This window comes from Heterodontus francisci, chromosome 45 (genome assembly GCF_036365525.1).
Source record: "Heterodontus francisci isolate sHetFra1 chromosome 45, sHetFra1.hap1, whole genome shotgun sequence".
NCBI lineage: Eukaryota > Metazoa > Chordata > Chondrichthyes > Heterodontiformes > Heterodontidae > Heterodontus > Heterodontus francisci.
In genome coordinates this window covers 8,228,159-8,247,689 of record NC_090415.1, presented here as the reverse complement: position 1 = coordinate 8,247,689, position 19,531 = coordinate 8,228,159, and the positions used below count along the sequence as shown (strand labels likewise).

General features: G+C 43.7%; 1 protein-coding gene across 5 annotated transcripts in view; it reads left to right on the top strand.

Moving 5' to 3' along the window:
- The first annotated feature begins 1,082 nt into the window (after positions 1-1,082).
- The window catches only part of LOC137356219 (deleted in malignant brain tumors 1 protein-like), a 54,195-nt gene continuing 35,746 nt past the window's right edge, over positions 1,083-19,531 (top strand). For 2 of the 5 annotated variants that reach the window (XM_068022078.1, XM_068022074.1), the window contains exons 1-5: positions 1,083-1,227; positions 8,169-8,281; positions 9,179-9,214; positions 17,422-17,739; positions 18,458-18,763. In XM_068022078.1, coding sequence (XP_067878179.1) covers positions 8,251-8,281; positions 9,179-9,214; positions 17,422-17,739; positions 18,458-18,763 — 691 coding nt within the window. In that variant the 5' untranslated portion in view covers positions 1,083-1,227; positions 8,169-8,250. The other 3 variants (XM_068022077.1, XM_068022075.1, XM_068022076.1) reach the window with 3 other exon arrangements.

Sequence of the window (19,531 nt, the reverse complement as noted above, 5' to 3'; positions counted from 1 at the left end):
CCAATAACCTTGCCATTGTTACTAATGAACCTATTATTAAACTCAGGATTCATTAATCAATTAATTCCCACAGCAGCTGTGATGGGATTTGAACTCATGTCTCAAGCCTCTGCATGATCAGTCCAGGAACATTGCCGCTATGTTACCGTCATCCTAACTATGCTGAAGGATGGAGCATGCACAACTCTCTGAGGTAGAGAATTCTAAAGATTCACAACCCTCTAAGTGAAGACATTTCTCCTCATCTCACTCCTGAATGATCGGCCCCTTTTCCTGACACTCTGTCCCCGTGTTCTAGATTCCCCAGCAAGGGGAAACAACCTCTCAGTGTCTATCCTGTCAAGCCCCTTCAGAATCTTTGATGTTTCAGTGAGATCTCCTCTCATTCACCTAAACTCCAGAGAGTATAGCCAAATTTACTCAGCCTTTCATCGTAGGAGAACCCTCTCATCCCTGGAACCAATCTAGTGAACCTTTGTTTTATCATCTCCAGTGCAAGCATACCTTTCCTTAGATATGCATGGCAGGAATCCATACACTCCTCCAAGTGTCGTCTCACTAAAGCCCTGTACAGCTTCCTTATCCTTGTATTCCAATCCCCCTGCAATAAAGGCCAAGATTCCATTTGCCTTCCTAATTACTTGCTGTACCTGCATGCTGACTTTCAGTATTCTTTGTACGAGTACAGCCAGGTGTTTCTGGCGGAACATTTTCAATTGTTAATTGTTGGGGGGGGGGGGGGGGGGGCGGGGACAAAGCATTAAAATGTATTACTTCTGTGATTGTCTCGATGATCTTAATAACGAAAATAACGATTATTATTATTCACCTATTGACAATATGACAAAAGTAACTAAGTTGATGAAATTGTTTGCATTTCTTTTAATATCCATGAAAACTATAATAACTCCAGTGACTCCAGAAATATTCTCATATCATTATTTATGCTGACTTTATTTCAAACAATTGATGAAGGGGAAGAGGAGGTTACAGCTTCAGAGATCAAAGCAATGTAGAAAGGAGCCGCTGCAACACTCGTCCCAGAAGTCCAGGGGACTGCCCATGCGCAGTGACTGCAAATTGTGACACATTAGACATTGTCCAGGCAAAGAGAGAACAGCAATTGTGGCAGAGGGAGAGGTCCATCCATTATCGTAATTTAAACATTGAGTGCTGTCGTACGAATAAGAATGAACGCCATTTCTGAATTATAACCGCACCAATAAGGTAGGGGGTTGCATTTTTATAAGCAATGTCTACTTCTTCGATAGGTTGGCTATGAAATGAAATCTCAGCATGGTACTGTGCATTAAAGGGCAGTTGTGACTAGTTTTGTAAGCGTGAAATATAGCCTGGCACAGGCAGAAGGCAATGCGAAGGGATCTATCCAAAAAGTTAAAATCGCAGAATATAGATCCGAGAATGGGTCCTGGATTACCAAATGGCACGTGGTGAAAATTGATTGATAACCTGGTACTGTAGCGCTGGGGTAGATAGATATTAGTAATGCAAATAATTCCATCAAATTAGCCCTTTTCCCCAAATTGTTGAATGCTGGGGAAAGGCAACACATGGATAATTGAACAGTGACATTCAGAGACTCACGCTGTGTTGAGATTAATGGACTCTGTTCACGAAATGTCCTGCCCTTTGCTTCTACTATTTACTAAGATCAATAGAGGTTTGGGGGCAAAAAAAAAACAAGTAAACAAGCAAATCGACAGCCAGTCATCTTTATGCAATCTGCCCTTCAGGGCGCACTCTAAGTTCTGTGTTAATGCATGGTCCACAATAATCTGTGGGAAATCTTTTTAAAAAGTGTTTCCTAACTTATATTGTGTAAAGGATTCAGAACGTGATGGGAAAGAGAAAATAAAGACTGCATTGATATAATGCCTTTCAAAACCTCAGGGCACCATGCATCGCTTTACAGAAACGAAGCACTTTTGAAGGGCACGGAAATGTGTCAGTCACTTTACGCACAGCAAGTTCCCCCAAACAGCAATGTAGCAATGCTCATATAATGTATTTTAATTTTGTGGAATTGCATTGGATGTACTGGCAAGGAGCAAGTCATTTCATCCACATTTACGCTGCCGATGTTTGTGCTAGTTTGTTTAACGCGAGCTACATACCTTTTTGGGCCTGTCTACCTCCTGTCCTTATCTAGTTTCCAATTAAATGCAGCAGAGCTCTTTACCGCAACTACTCCACCCATTTGCAAGTTGCACAGTCGAACCACTCTGAGTGGATAAGTTTCAAGGATAGATATTGGGTAAGACAGGGGGTGAACTGTTCTTCGAAATAGTGCTGAGGCATCACTTGCATACTCCTGAGAGAACACAGATGCGGCTTGATGCCGAACGGTCGCTGACAAAGCTGCACCGCCTCAGTAATGTATCGAAGGGTCCCCTTAAACCACCGGCTCAACTTACTTGCACAGCGGGTGGTGATGACTTGGAACTCGCTGCCCACTACGCTGGGGGTAGCGGAGACGGTCAATGACTTCAAGAGAAAGTTGGACGACCACCCGAGAGAAATAGACTTGAAGGGCTACGGGGATGGAGCGGGGGTGGGGGGGAGGGTCGTGGGTGGTGGTGGTTGGTGGTGGGACTGACTGCACAGCTCCGTGGAGAGCCGGCATGGGCTCGATGGGCCGAGGAGCCTTCTTCTGTGCCGCAAATAACTCTATGAGGAGCTAATTTACTAGGTAGAGCAGGATAGAGGGACAGATTTGAATACTTATAAAGAGCGGGCACAGGAAGGATAGCAATTACAGATTGACACAACACACTAAGAGACCATTTTGCCCGTACTTGCAATGCCAAGGCTTTGAAAGATCTTTCTTGCCCCTTTCCTACAGAACTTCTAACACTTCTCCATCGAGCACTTAAACCCTTTGCTTTTGAAAGTTACAATTGCCACCGTTTTAGGCAGTGCATTCCACATCATCATATCATGCTATTGAAACAAAAACCCTCATTTCGCCTCAGGTTCTTTTACCACTTCGTTCAAAATCTATGTCCTCCGGTTATTGAACCTTTTTCCCATCGGAAACTGTTTCGCCTTATTTACTCTGTCATTATACCTGCATGGCTTTGAACAGCTCTGTCAAATTTCCCCTTAACCTTCTCTGATCTAAGGAGAACAATCCCAGCTTCTCCAGCCTCTCCACATTAACTGAAGCCCCTCATCCCTGGCACCATTGTTGTAATTCTCCTCTCCACCCTCCCAAAAGCCTGGAAATCCTTCCTAAATCAGGGTTCACACAATTGCCACAGTATTCCAGCTGAGGCCCTTATCAGCGCATTGCAAATATTTAGCACAACGTCCATTTTTATCTACTCTACGCTTCTATTTACGAAGCCAATGATCCCTTATGCCTGTATAGCAGGCTTCTGCACTGGTCCCTCTACCTGAAATGATTTGTGCGCGTACATCAAAGGTCTCTTTGTTCCCCTTAAAAATGTTTCATTTTTATCTTATTACTCCCCATTTGTCCGACTGAAATTAATCACTTAACACTTCTCTGAGTTAAATGCCATCTGTCAGGTGTCTGTGCATTTCAACAGTCAGCCAATAGGAAATTGATTTCATTATTTACTCATTGTTTTGTTCTCAGTCCGTTGTTTGGTGGAGCCAGTGAGTGGGCACAATCTGAGAAAGATTCAGTTATGCAAGAAACATAGATCAGAGAATAAATGGCAAGATGGTGGAAATTGGCAATGCTAGTGGGAATCTCCCCTTCAAAAAGCAGGGGATCAATTGAAAATTTCAATATTGTTATTTTTGCTAGGTAATGATGTTAAAGGTGACAGAACTAAGACGGATTGATGGAGTACTGATACAGATCCACCAAGATCTAATTGAATGGCGGCACAGGCGCGGGGTGTTGAATGCCCTCTTCTTGTTGCTGTGTTTTTCTAAATGAAGGTGTATCATGCCGAGCACAGGCATGGCTCCATTCCTAGAGAGACGCAGAATTTGCCAAATGTACAGGAAGTGTGTTGTCTCATCTTCCGGTGCTGTGAGGAGGAACGCTAATGCAGTTTCACAATAAACAATGAGTGGGCTAATGGGAAAATTCTTGGTAGTGTAGATGAGCAGAGAGATCTTGGTGTCCAGGTACATAAATCCCTGAAAGTTGCCACCCAGGTTAATAGAGCTGTTAAGAAGGCATATGGTGTGTTAGCTTTTATTAGTAGGGGGATCGAGTTTAGGAGCCACGAGGTCATGCTGCAGCTGTACAGAACTCTGGTGCGGCCGCACCTGGAGTATTGCGTGCAGTTCTGGTCACCGCATTATAGGAAGGATGTGGAAGCTTTGGAAAAGGTGCAGAGGAGATTTACTAGGATGTTGCCTGGTATGGAGGGAAGTTCTTACGAGGAAAGGCTGAGGGACTTGAGGTTGTTTTCGTTAGAGAGAAGGAGGAGAAGGGGTGACTTAATAGAGACATATAAGATAATCAGAGGGTTGGACAGGGTGGATAGTGAGAGCCTTTTTCCTCGGATGGTGATGGCAAACACGAGGGGACATAGCTTTAAGTTGAGGGGTGATAGATATAGGACAGATGTCAGAGGTAGTTTCTTTACACAGAGAGTAGTAGGGGCGTGGAACGCCCTGCCTGCAACAGTAGTAGGCTCGCCAAGTTTAAGGGCATTTAAGTGGTCATTGGATAGACATATGGATGAAAATGGAATAGTGTAGGTCAGATGGTTTCACAGGTCGGCGCAACATCGAGGGCTGAAGGGCCTGTACTGCGCTGTAATGTTCTATGTTCTATGTTCTAAAAATGCAATTAGTATGCAGGCTGGTAAGTTAACAAGGGAGCAGATTGCTTCTGCTCTGTGTTCAGATGGGAGTACACTTCCAGGAGAGAGTTCCAACATTCTCTTATATTTTTCTTTGCGAAATACTGCTACGTCTGTTGTCATCTTTGCAAGTTCCTCTTCATTAATTACAAATAGTGAGCCCAGCAGCATCCCCCACGTTGAGCAGATGTTCGAGACTGACTGTAACAATGTGATCCTTAGATTTGCAAAGTCGATTGCGTCACCTCTGTCTCTCCCTGAATGAACAGCAGCATGCATTTATGTAGCCCCTCTACCGTAATAAAACACGCCTGAGAAGGTTAATCTATAAAATCAAACAGCACAGAAGGACGCCATTCATCCCTCGTTACTGTGCCAGCAATTTGGTCGAACTATCCAATTCAACCCATCTCCCGATTTTTCCCAAGAGATCTGTTTTGCCTTCGACTATCTATCTATTTATCGATCCATCGATCCATCCATCCATCCATCCATCCATCCATCTATCTATCTATCTATCTATCTATCTATCTATCTATCTATCTATCTTTCTATCTATCTATCTATCTATCTATCTATCTATCTATCTATCTATCTATCTATCTATCTTTCTATCTATCTATCTATCTATCTATCTATCTATCTTTCTTTCTATCTATCTATCTATCTATCTATCTATCTATCTGTCTGTCTATCTATCTATCTATCTATCTATATATTTATCTATCTATCTATCTATCTATCTATCTATCTATCTATTTATCTATCTATCTATCTATCTATCTATCTATCTATCTATATATTTATCTATCTATCTATCTATCTATCTATCTATCTATCTATCTATATATTTATCTATCTATCTATCTATCTATCTATATATATATATTTATCTATCTATCTATCTATCTATCTATCTATCTATCTATCTATCGATCTATCTATCTATATATTTATCTATCTATCTATCTATCTATCTATCTATCTATCTATCTATCGTTATTTTTTTGGGCCACAATCATGTATTATGTATTAGTCTACGGCAAAGTAGAATCAAAAACAAGTTGACCATTGCTTCTAAAAAAAATGATCTCTCAAGCAAAGGCTTGCATTGTTGTGTCGCGTGGGCACCTTCCTTACAATACAGCGATCTTTATTTCTTTCTTTCCTTCTTTGTTTCTTTGTTTCTTTCTTTCTTTCTGTCTTTTTATCACTCGATGCCCTATTTACTCACAATAATGTATTTGCAGTTTCAAAAACAAGTTTATTTTCTTGTAGGCAATATCTTGCAATATCTGGACCAGCTTAAGTCATAAAGTGCTGAGGTAATCTCAGTTGTTGTGTGCACTAGTCTTCAGGATGTTTTGTAAATACCTGCATAATAAATTATTTCTCCCTGACGTTAGGGCAGATCCACAATGTTATGGTTCCGGTCTACAAATGTCTGCAATTTTATTATTATGTCAATGGCTTTCAGATTTGAACATTAATTGCAGTTAAATAATTTTATATGACTACATATAGCACAGCCCAGCTGTGGTTGTTGGAGGTCAATCATCTGAGCTGCAGGACATCACTGCAGGAGTTCCTCAGGGTAGTGTCCTAGGCCCAACCATCTTCAGCTGCTTCATCAATGACCTACCTTCAATCATAAGGTCAGAAGTGGGGATGTTCGCTGATGATTCTACTTTCTGCGGTAGTGGGATTCGAGACTCTTATGCTGGATTTTATATTTAGAACAAGCTTCCTCCTACCGTACTAGTCTTAACCCCATCTATTCATTTATCCCTCATGCACTTGTCTCGCTTCCCCATAAATGCATCCATGCAAGTCACTCCATCGCTTCTAAATATTCTCTGCAAAAGGAAACTCCCCGTTGAATAGTTCATTTTCTTTGAACCCTGCAATGTCATATAACAAAGCGGTCTGCAACAACGAGCAGCCAAGCTGCGGATGCAGATGCAGTACTGGGTAATAATTACACAGAAAGTCCCCATAGTGGCCACAATAACGGACTCTGCTCAGTGCGCCCACGCTCTACGATCGGACTGTTTACCCAGTTCAAAGGCAGAATCCAAAAACAAACAGCGGTGACTTCTGAACATATCTGCACCAGTGCATCCCGCGCTTTTGAACATTTTGTACCAGACTTTTTTTATTTATTTGGGGTGTTTGAAGTTCACGAGGCGGTTTGAGCAATTCCTTGTTTGGACACCAAGTGACACACATGCTAATCACGTTTCTGGGTGGCTTAACATTTTTTTTCCAAGAATCGGCTGGACAAAATGTAACATGTTCATTGTTGCACTGTCCAGAATATGGGGAGCAAGTCCTGTCTGAGAGGCGTGTCGTGACATTGTGGAGTAGAAATTGACCACCTCAGGTAGTGACACACGCTAGTGAGGACGTAAAAAACAAACAAACGCAGCATGAGATACAATAAGCATTTTTGATGTGCAAAGCTCTCCGCTGATCCCGTTTTCCAACGGAATTGTGATTTGGCATGGCCCTGTAATCGCGTACAAGGATGCTAAGGTAGCACGATTAACAAAGTCCTTTAAGAATCGCGAAGCAACGGTACATAATGTCCTTGTCTTTTCAGGGTCACTACTTTGGAATATTATATTTAACGTGCAATTCCCGTTGTATTGACGTGGAATAGATAACACCATACAGCATGGCCCACGTCCCAAAGCTTTTATATAGACGGAGTGGCAAAGTTTTAACCAAACGAGCTTGCTTCTGATGAGATCCAGTCGGGATTCACACCTGTCCAGTTGTGATTTTCGTTGACTTCCCGGAGTTTGCACAGTTCACTTTACGGGGGGGGGGGGGGGGGGGCGAAATCGGAATGCCCGATGTTCATCGTTTTATCATCAATTTATTAGATTCAACTTATCAATTCGAATGTAATCAAGTCACATTACAAAAACATTAGATATTTTAATGTCGCAAATAATATGAGGATGGCAGAGTATTTGTCTCTTACTAATTTGAGACTCACCTTATTCACAATTTTCACCTCTGAAAGCCCAGTGCAGTTGTATTCGGTGATATGAGCTCATCTGCATATATTTTTAGTTGAGTATGAATTGTTGGATCTGAATCTTTGAACGCCGTAGGTGGAAATTGTATAATCCATTTTTTTTTTTGTAACACAAGCAAAGATGTTTCATCGTATATGCTCTGTCCTTTCATAATACATTGAAGCGTGTTTAGCTATCACCAATGATTAAAGAATTCACAGGTGTCTTACCCAAACAATACAAAAGGTGAGCCCCGTGCAGTGTTTATTCCACCACGCATTAAGCAACCGAATAAAGTAAGATAACGCTTCTTGCTGTTCCCTGTTCACAGACGACCTCTATCCTGGACGGAGGGCCGGAAGGGATCATCATAACAATAACGTCACTCTTTGTTTCATCGAACACAGAACAATATGCGGTTTAGTGTTCTTTTGTTTTGTGGTGGTGAGTAATATGTATCCTTTAAACTCTTATTTGCAGAGTTATATGTTACATAGCTGCATTTTTTTTTTGCCACCTTCAAGCATAAATTCAGTTCTCTTCTCAGGGCTGTTAATTGAACGCGCACCTATCACCAGATCGTAAAACTTGCTGATCGTTATTGGTGGTGGTAATATAACGATAAGCAATTGAGCACGATATTATCATTAGCATCTTCGTCGCTATTATCTAAACACTATCATCAAGAATCAAGACAACAATCAGTAAAATAACACCATCTGCAAGTCGTACTGCAGAACACAATAAAACAACTACGACACGTAAAATCCTTTAACTTCGGTGGGTTTTGGCTTTTGCTCGTCCTGCACATTAACTAAATGCCACAGCAGGGTCGTCATGAGAAGATGCAGCGAATTAACACAGACGAATGGCTATGCACACGCACAAACACGGCCACACATGCACACTACCCACGCCAGGAAGTAACCTTCAGTTTTTAGACTCACTTAACTGAACCAAGATATCGCAACATCAGCCTTGCAGGTTGAGGTCCAGCATGGGAAATGATGACAAAGGAAATAGAGTAGCAAATAACAAATTGATATGACCTTTGCGAGAGAAAGCTTGCTGAATTCTGCTTATTGACTGCATTTTCAGAAGGAACCCAGTGATTGCTGCATTAGCAGAGACAAGGGATAGCAGAGGCATCCAAACGGGACAGTCTATGGGATGCATAAATATCTTTCTGTGCATCAGCCCATTTAATAAGCGTTTCTTTCGCTGGATTTTAGTGTATATTTAGCATCAACAGAAATTAACCTTTCAGGTGTTTTTACAACAGTTCTGTTCACTTCAGATGGCAATGTTTGACTATTTCTTTCTCCGTCTCTCTTATTTCAGTTCTTCATACTGTCTTTGGCACCGAGACTCCTCAAGGTTAGTGACAATGAACAAACAATGTATTTTCTGCGTGAAATGCTAAAAACATTACAGTAGCGATGGAATTGTCTGCTGATTAGCTTATGTTTATATACACGTGGTGGTAGGGAGTTTTCTCTGTGGAAGCAGATTGGCTGCCCCGCCCAATATTCAAGTCCGTTTCCGCCAAATGAACTGACCATGGGATTGAATCCTGAACGTTTTGCACCACTGGCCAACAGAAACTTCTGCGCCATGGGTTTGAGGTTGCGCCATGTAATTTTATAGCAAGGTAGTTTATAATTTGTACTGACAAACAAAATTCGAGCCGGGTACTTTACATTAGTAAAGTTCCAACTAGTAGATGGTGCATAGAAGCTGATGATGCTGTCATGCAGACCGCAACCAGCCAAGAATGAGGCATATTAATTTGGTCATATGCACACTAGAACATGGAACATTACAGCGCAGTACAGGCCCTTCGGCCCTCGATGTTGCGCTGACCTGTGAAACCATCTGACCTACACTATTCCATTTTCATCCATATGCCTATCCAATGACCACTTAAATGCCCTTAAAGTGGGCAAGTCTACTACTGTTGCAGGCAGGGCGTTCCACGCCCCTACTACTCTCTGAGTAAAGAAACTACCTCTGACATCTGTCCTATATCTATCACCCCTCAACTTAAAGCTATGTCCCCTCGTGTTTGCCATCACCATCCGAGGAAAAAGGCTCTCACTATCCACCCTATCTAACCCTCTGATTATCTTGTATGTCTCTATTAAGTCACCTCTCCTCCTCCTTCTCTCTAACGAAAACAACCTCAAGTCCCTCAGTCGTTCCTTGTAAGACCTTCCCTCCATACCAGGCAACATCCTAGTAAATCTCCTCTGCACCCTTTCCAAAGCTTCCACATCCTTCCTATAATGTGGTGACCAGAACTGCACGCAATACTCCAGGTGCGGCCACACCAGAGTTTTGTACAGCTGCAGCATGACCTCGTGGCTCCGAAACCCGATCCCCCTACTAATGAAAGCTAACACACCATATGCCTTCTTAACAGCCCTATTAACCTGGGTAGCAACTTTCAGGGATTTATGTAACTGGACACCAAGATCTCTCTGTTCATCTACACTACCAAGAATCTTCCCATTAGCCCAGTACTCTGCATTCCTGTTACCCCTTCCAAAGTGAAGCACCTCACACTTTTCCACATTAAACTCCATTTGCCATCTCTCAGCCCAGCTCTGCAGCCTATCGATGTCCCTCTGCAACCTACAACATCCTTCAGCACTATCCACAACTCCACCGACCTTAGTGTCATCTGCAAATTTACTAACCCACCCTTCTACACCCTCATCCAGGTCATTTATAAAAATGACAAACAGCAGTGGCCCCAAAACAGATCCTTGCGGTACACCACTAGTAACTAAACTCCAGGATGAACATTTGCCATCAACCACCACCCTCTGTCTTCTTTCAGCGAGCCAATTTCTGATCCAAAGCACTAAATCACCTTCAATCCCATACTTCCGTATTTTCTGCAATAGCCTACCGTGGGGGACCTTATCAAACGCCTTACTGAAATCCATGTACACCACATCCACGGCTTTACCCTCATCCACCTGTTTGGTCACCTTCTCGAAAAACTCAATAAGGTTTGTGAGGCACGACCTACCCTTCACAAAACCGTGCTGACTATCGCTAATGAACTTATTCTTTTCAAGATGATTATATATCCTATCTCTTATAACCTTTTCCAACATTTTACCCACAACCGAAGTAAGGCTCACAGGTCTATAATTACCAGGGCTGTCTCTACTCCCCTTCTTGAACAAGGGGACAAAATTTGCTATCCTCCAGTCTTCCGGCACTATTCCTGTCGACGATGACGACATAAAGATCAAGGACAAAGGCTCTGCAATCTCCTCCCTAGCTTCCCAGAGAATCCTAGGATAAATCCCATCTGGCCCAGGGGACTTATCTATTTTCCAACTTTCCAAAATTGCTAACACCTCCTCCTTGTGAACCTCAATCCCATCTAGACTCGTAGTCTGTATCTCAGTATTCTCCTCGACAACATTTTCTTTCTCAACTGTAAATACTGATGAAAAATATTCATTTAACGGTTCCCCTATCTTCTCTGATTCCACACACAACTTCCCACTACTATCCTTGATTGGCCCTAATCTAACTCTAGTCATTCTTTTATTCCTGATATACCTATAGAAAGCCTTAGGGTTTTCCTTGATCCTATCCGCCAATGACTTCTCGTGTCCTCTCCTCGCTCTTCTTAGCTCTCCCTTTAGATCCTTCCTGGCTAGCTTGTAACTCTCAAGCCCTCTAACTGATCCTTCACGTCTCATTCTAACATAAGCCTTCTTCTTCCTCTTGACAAGCGCTTCAACTTCTTTAGTAAACCACGGCTCCCTCACTCGACAACTTCCTCCCTGCCTGACAGGTACATACTTGTCAAGGACACACAGTAGCTTCTCCTTGAATAAGCTCCACATTTCGATTGTTCCCATCCCCTGCAATTTCCTTCCCCATCCTACGCATCCTAAATCTTGCCTAATCGCATCATAATTTCCTTTCCCCCAGCTATAATTCTTGCCCCGCGGTATATACCTGTCCCTGCCCATCGCTAAGGTAAACCGAACCGAATTGTGATCACTATCACCAAAGTGCTCACCTACATCTAAATCTTACACCTGGCCGGGTTCATTACCCAGTACCAAATCCAATGTGGCATCGCCCCTGGTTGGCCTGTCTACATACTGTGTCAGAAAACCCTCCTGCACACACTGGACAAAAACAGACCCATCTAAAGTACTCGAACTATAGTATTTCCAGTCAATATTTGGAAAGTTAAAGTCCCCCATAACCACTACCCTGTTACTCTCGCTCCTGTCGAGAATCATCTTCGCTATCCTTTCCTCTACATCTCTGGAACTATTCGGAGGTCGATAGAAAACTCCCAACAGGGTGACCTCTCCTCTCCTGTTTCTAACCTCGGCCTATACTACCTCAGTAGACGAGTCCTCAAACGTCCTTTCTGTCGCTGTAATACTCTCCTTGATTCACAATGCTACACCCCCCCACCCCCCTCCCTTTTACCATCTTCTCTGTTCTTACTGAGACATCTAAATCCCGGAACCTGCAACATCCATTCCTGTCCCTGCTCTACCCATGTCTCCGAAATGGCCACAACATCGAGATCCCAGGTACCAACCCATGCTGCAAGCTCACCCACCTTATTCCGGATGCTCCTGGCGTTGAAGTAGACACACTTTAAACTGATTTTAAACTGTTGCTGGAGTGCAGAAAATACTAGTTAAAACAATTGCCAGACACTTGGCTGGGAATAAAAAAACATTTGCATACTAACAGACAGTGCTTGGAGAGACAAAGGACTACTCCTTGGTCCACTTAACCCAAAATGGGCTGTGATCACCAGACGTTGAAGTTGAGGACGCTCACATTCCAGGATGACTGCCAAGATGGTAGAATCCACAAACAGAAGCGGCCCAACCAGCTAGTCACATGATTAACCTGCTGGGCAACCTGTTTTTTTTAAATTTTGCCACAGAGAAAGAGGCAGAAGGCTGTTTGAACTGGAACCTGGAGCAGAGAAGCCTCTCTTTCTCTCTCTCTCTCTCTCTCTGTCTCACTTTCTCCCAAGCCACCAGACCCACGGAAGACATGTAAACCTCAAGAGAGAAAAGGCGCCAACCTTGAAACAAGTTAAAGTGTGCACTGGGCCCCAACGAATTGCAAGTCCAACCGGCAACCAAAGACTTCACAGCAAACTCAAAGGACAGTAAAGTCGAAACCCTTCTATCGCCTCAATCCTTTCCCCTTTATTCTTTTCAACTTTTCTGACTATCTGTTTGTATGTGTTTATCACGTATGCATGCTAGCGTGCTTGCAAGGCATATTCGTATTTGGTAACTGGATTAGAGTTTAAAATTAATAAACTTCTACCTCTCTTGTTTAAAATCTCAGAAAACCTGTCTGAATTGATTTCTCAGCCTTAAAATTGGAAAGCAGTGATCAAGGATTCACCGAGGAGGAACTAAAACACGATGTTTTTATTTAAAGTAAACACTGTCACGGTTAAAACAGGCAAAAAAAATGATTTGAGCTGACGACATAACCTTGATTTCCTTCAGCAAAAATGCAACTTATCCCTTTTTCCTATCATTTTAATACTGTGTAACACATTGTTCGAGCAGAGCCATTTCCTGTTTTGATTTGACTCTGCCCCACCAGCCTCAACTAAAGAATAAGGTACTGTTGAGGAAGTGGAGCTCTCCTCAGAGACCTGAGAGCAAGGAGTGGGCAGTGGTTCCAGAAAGAAATTGTCACTTTTTTTAGATGTCGCACTGAAACAGGCCCTTCGGCCCACCGAGTCTGTGCCGACCAACAACCACCCATTTATACTAATCCTACAATAATCTCATTCCCTACCACCTACCTACACTAGGAACAATTTACAATGGCCAATTTACCGATCAACCTGCAAGGCTTTGGCTGTGGAAGGAAACCGGAGCACCCGGTGAAAACCCACGCGGTCACAGGGAGAACTTGCAAACTCCGCACAGGCAGCACCCAGAATCGAACCCGGGTCTTTGGAATTACGAGGCTGCGGTGCTAACCACTGTGTCACTGTGCCGCCCCATGCGATTGCAATGGCTGTACATGTGGGTATACGAAAAAAGCAAAGCCCGCAAAAGGCAGCAGCTTGACGGGCCACCACTCCACAAAGATGTGGTGTAATACTGTAGGAGTTGCCACATATGCCAGGTTGAGAGGAAACCCCAACCAACGGTGAAATATGCACCCCTAAGACCTATGCAAGTGTTTGGAGGACCCTCTAGCAGAGGGCTGATGAACTGTAAAGGACCCTTGCCGAGAACAAAAGGGAACTGTCAGGCACCAGGCTAGCAACAGGTTAGAAAGGAACGGGGGGAAAAGGGATCAAGAGGGCAGGTTACAGGCAGTCCGGGAAGAATCCCGAATGAAAACCCCTACTGTCCAGTCAGGCAACCCCACATCCTCGTATGTAAATGAAGACACTAGAAGCGCCCCACCAGAGTTGCTAACAGCATTTACAAGCACCTGCAGAGACAAAGGAAGGCCACATGGGACGGAGAAACTGTGAGGGTGATGCCTCATCTAGTCGAAGTGCCGCAGATGAGTGCCGTCGAATCTGGCCAATTATCTGCAAGCAGGAATGGGCCCCAGAGGCCAAATGGAAGATTAGCAAAGAATCTTCCCCCACAGCCAGGAAAAAAAGGGAACCAGCCATCCCCTGAGGTGAAAAGCCCTTGCGTGACTCATGAAGGCACTGAAAGAGAATTTGGCCAGGGGACGTGTAAAGAAAAATTTCCAGAAGCATTGAAGATGGATTTTAATAATCAACGTGTGAAATGAATGATATAGCAATACAGTATACTATGAATGCACGACATGTAAAGTGTCGGCGAGCAGAGACTCTTCACTCTGCACATAGACACATTCTTAAATGTTTCAGGACGTGTTGATAAGGTATTTGAAAAGCAGATACGGTTTATAATTAAAGGAAGAGAATACGAAAGCAAAACGATCATTGTAGAACTTTTTAAATACTTAATGGTGAGATCTCAGCTGGAGTATTGGGCACAATTCTGGGCATCACATTTTGGAAACAATGTAAAGGCCTCAGAAAGGGTACAGAAGAAGTTCATTAGAATGCTACTGGCGATGCGGACTTCAGATATGAGGTGAAAAGCCGAAAGGTTGAACAAATGGGGCCTATACCCGTTGGAGTTTAGAAGAATGAGAGGTAGTATTGTTGAAACATATAACGGGGATGTAACAGAGTGAATACCGGGACGATGTTTCCTCTTGTGGGGAGACTAGAAGTAGGGGGCACAGTTTAAGAATAAGAAGTCTCCCTTTTAATACGCAGATTAGGAGAATGTTATTTTTTCTCAGAGGTCCTCAGTCTATGGAATTCTCTTCCTCAGAAAGCGGTGAAGGCTGGGTCATTGAAATTACTCAAGGTTGAGTTAGACAGATTCTGACAGACAAGGGAGTCAAGTGCTATGGTGGGGGAAAGACAGGAACGTGGATTTGACACCAGAACCAGATCAGTCATGGCCTTATGGAATGGCTCAAAGGACAGAATGGCCTACACCTGCTCCTACCTCTTATGTTCCTCTGTTCCTGGATTAAGAACTCATATAATAGTGGTTTTCAAAATGCTGATAATTCTTTTTGATAAAGCAGACAAACCCCGGCGAGTAACTACCAATCATAGTTATATAACCATCGGCAACAGAGCTGGAGGGAAGATAAAGGCAGTTTTCTTCCGCTTAGAAAGTTGTCAGGATTCAGAATCCTCGAAATAAACGTTGGAAGGAATTTCCCTGCCTATTTTCAAAAGGGAGCTGGGCAAGTAAATCAGGATGAGGGATTTATAGGGCGGGGCTTTGGGATTAAGCACGATAGCTCTTTGAAAGAGGCAGCAAGGATTTGATAAACCGAGTGACACCATTCTTTGTTGAAGAGCTTGGTGTTTGGATGAGGCATTCCTGTACAGTGTTACATGATTCCTTGAGGTAATTCGAGTCTTTGCTGAACTGCATTTGAAATATGTTACTTATTGCAGCCCGGGCAAAGAACATTAAACAGTTCGGTTGTTGCTGCATAAACAGAACATGATGTCTGCAGCAACGACATTGACGGGCAGGTTAACCACATCTGGTCCAACATACCTCTCCGTCACACATGATGGCTGCAACATCACGAGCAACCATTTCTCCTCTTCCCCATCCGCACCAATACCGTATATCATCCTGTAGAATAAATAAACAACAAAGAGAAACCGAAATCCAACAAGGGATAAAACAATCGGCAAAGTACTTTTCCGACCCATTCTGCTGGCCAAAATCAAGGGGTGGAAATCTGCCTTAATAATGGCGCAAAATGGGTGGTATCATATCAGTCCTCCGAAATACACAGCTCCTGATAGTCAGTTCCATGAATTGAATTAACATTAATCGTAATTTAATTGCTGGAGACGAATTTCCACCCGATTTCTCGAAATATAGTGCAAATACATTCCCATGAATTCCCTTGGACGGGCGCATTTAATAAAATCTTAGCTACGCTAATTTAAAACGTTTTAAAGATTTAGATTTTTTAAAATTCATTCGTGAGATGTGGGCGTCGCTGGCCAGGCCAGCATTTATTGCCCATCCCCAACTGCCCTTGAGAAAGTGGTAGTGAGCTGCCTTCTTGAACCACTGCAGTCCATGTGGGGTAGGTACACCCACAATGCTGTTAGGAAGGGAGTTCCACGACTTTGACCCAGTGACAGTGAAGGAACGGCGATATAATTCCAAGTCAGGATGGCTTGCAGGGGAACTTGCAGCTGGTGGTGTTCCCATGCATCTGCTGCCCTTGTTCTGCTAGGTGGAAGAGGTCGCGGGTTTTGAAGGTGCTGTCTAAAGAGCATTGGTGTGTTGCTGCAGTGCATCTTGTATATGGTACACACTGCTGCCACTGTGCGTCGGTGGTGGAGGGAGTGAATGAAAGTGGATGGGTTGCCAATCAAGCAGGCTGCTTTTTCCTGGATGGTGTCAAGCGTTTTGAGTGTTGTTGGAGCTGCACCCATCCAAGCAAGTGGACAGTATTCCATCACACTCCTGACTTGTGTCTTGCAGATGGCGGACTGGCTTTGGTGAGACGGGAGGTGAGTTACTCGCCGCAGAATTGCCAGCCTCTGACCTGCTGTTGTATCCACAGTATTTATATGGCTGCTCCAGTTCAGTTTCTGGACAATGGTAACCCCCAGGATGTTGATAGAGGGGGATTCAGCGATGGTAATGCCGTTGAACGTCAAGGGGAGATGGTTAGATGCTCTCCTGTTGGAGATGGTCATTGCCTGGCACTTGTGTGGCACGAATGTTACTTGCCACTTATCAGCCCAATTTGTCCAGGTCTTGGTGCATTTCTACACGGCCTGCTTCAGCATCTGAGGAGTCACGGATGTTGCTGAACATTGAAATCTGTCCAACGAGATAATCCTAGCTAACACATTAATTATGTGGGTATACAATGTAATGGCAATAATTCTTGCTCCACTTTACTCTGTTGGCATGTGCGTTCCATGCCATAATTAGAGCTCATTCCTTTGAACGCGCCTTAATCTTCTGTGCACGAATTTTTTGCCTCAGATGTACTTCCCCTGCGACTGGTGGATGGAGACAGTGTATGCTCCGGACGAGTAGAAGTGCTTTATAACGAGACGTGGGGGACTATTTGCGATGATTACTGGGATATGGCAGACGCTGTGGTTGTTTGTCGACAGCTGAACTGTGGCTTTGTGGACTCGGCGCGGGGCGCAGCTCAGTTCGGAGAGGGTACTGAAGAGATCTGGCTGGACGATGTTGAGTGCATTGGCACTGAGACCCATCTGCAGCAGTGCAAGTTCAGGACGATCGGAGAACATAACTGCAATCACGTAGAAGATGCTGGTGTTATTTGCAATGCTGGTAAGCTGTTGATATCTAGATCTCGATCTCTCCACCTCTTATCATCATCTGTCGTTCTACTGATCCAGAAATCCAAATATCTATCCACCTATCCTTCTGTTTATCTATCCATCTGCCCATCTTCATCGATAAGTTTATTGATCTATCAATCTATGCTCATTCCTATCTATATGTTTGTCTATATCCATAGTCAATGTTTTTTTCATTCGTTCATGGGATGTGAGCATCGCTGGCTAGACCAGCATTTATTGCCCATCCCTAATTGCCCTTGAGAAGGTGGCAATGAGCCGCCTCCTTGAACTGCTGCACTCCATGTGGGGTAGGTACACCCACAGTACTGTTAGGAAAGGAGTTCCAGGATTCTGTCCCAGCGACAGTGAAGGAACGGCCGATATCGTTCCAAGTCAGGATGGTGTGTAGCTTGGAGGGGAACTTGCAGGTGGTGGTGTTCCCATGCATCTGCCGCCCTTGTGCTTCAAGGTGGTAGAGGTCGCGGGTTTGGAAGATGCTATCCAAGGAGCCTTGGTGCATTGCTGCAGTGCATCTTGTGGATGGTACACGCTGCTGCCACTGTGCTCTGGGAGGTCTGTATGTATCTTAAAAATTGTAATAGCATGTTTCAATGGTTAACAGTATATTGAATGGGACGTAAAACGAGCAGCACTCTCCCAAGTCGAATTTCACCTCTGACCAGCCTTTTCACTCTCTATCATTCCAGATCTAGCACCACGGCCAGCCATCTACCAAGGTCGAAAGTCGAACATATTTGTGAATGGGGAAAACCTTCAGATCAAATGCAGCACCCAAGGCTACTACTCAGCCAACGTGTTCCATCTCTACAAGGACAGTGCAAACACTCCTGTCATGTCCAAGGCCCCTTCCTCAAAGGATTTTACCGTCACCTTTGAGATTCTTAACATAACAATAAGAAACACAGGCAATTACAGCTGCAGTTACAATTCCCAAATTGCTGGGAAGACGTTTAGTTCGGAAAGGAGTGACGAAGTAGACATTGTTATGAAAGGCAAGTGACCTCCTGTGATTCACAATAACGCTGCTTCCAACCACACGTAATCGAGTCCAAATTGCTTCATTCTGCAAAATATTATCTTCAAATGGTACAAAGTCACCTCACAGAGAATATATCTCCCACGACATAAAAGTATTGAAATGGCAGTTAAGTTCGTCATAAGGTCTGTGCAATTTTACCCAATCGAAGTCACAGAAGAAATCTCTCCTCTTACTTCTTACCCATCACCACTTTGGCTAGTTTTATCCCTTGTGCAGCAGGAAAGACCCAAGGGGCAGTTTTTCTTTTAATGAAGTCAATGAGTGCTAACATCGGGTTGGGTGCAAACCGGGTTTCCAAACTAACATAAAAGCAAAATACTGCAGATGCTGGAAATCTGAAATAAAAACAAGAAATGCTGGAAATACTCAGCAGGTCTGGCAGCATCTGTGCAGACAGAAGAGTTCTGAAGAAGGGTCACTGACCTGAAACGTTAGCTCTGCCTCTCTCTGCACAGATGCTGCCAGACCTGCTGAATGTTTCCAGCATTTCGTGCTTTTATTCCAAACTAACATGACTTGCTCCCGTGGAGTGGATCTGGTTAAACCCATTGCACCCTTCCTGATTAGAGAGTGAAGACACTGGCTTCGGTTGAATGAAATGGGGAAATGGGATGAGGCAGATTGCAACACGAGCTGCCATTGTGGGCTGCAGACCACAAATTCGCCTTATCTTTGGGACGTCTATTTTGACTAATCTGTAAGAAGTTGGCACGAAATGAAG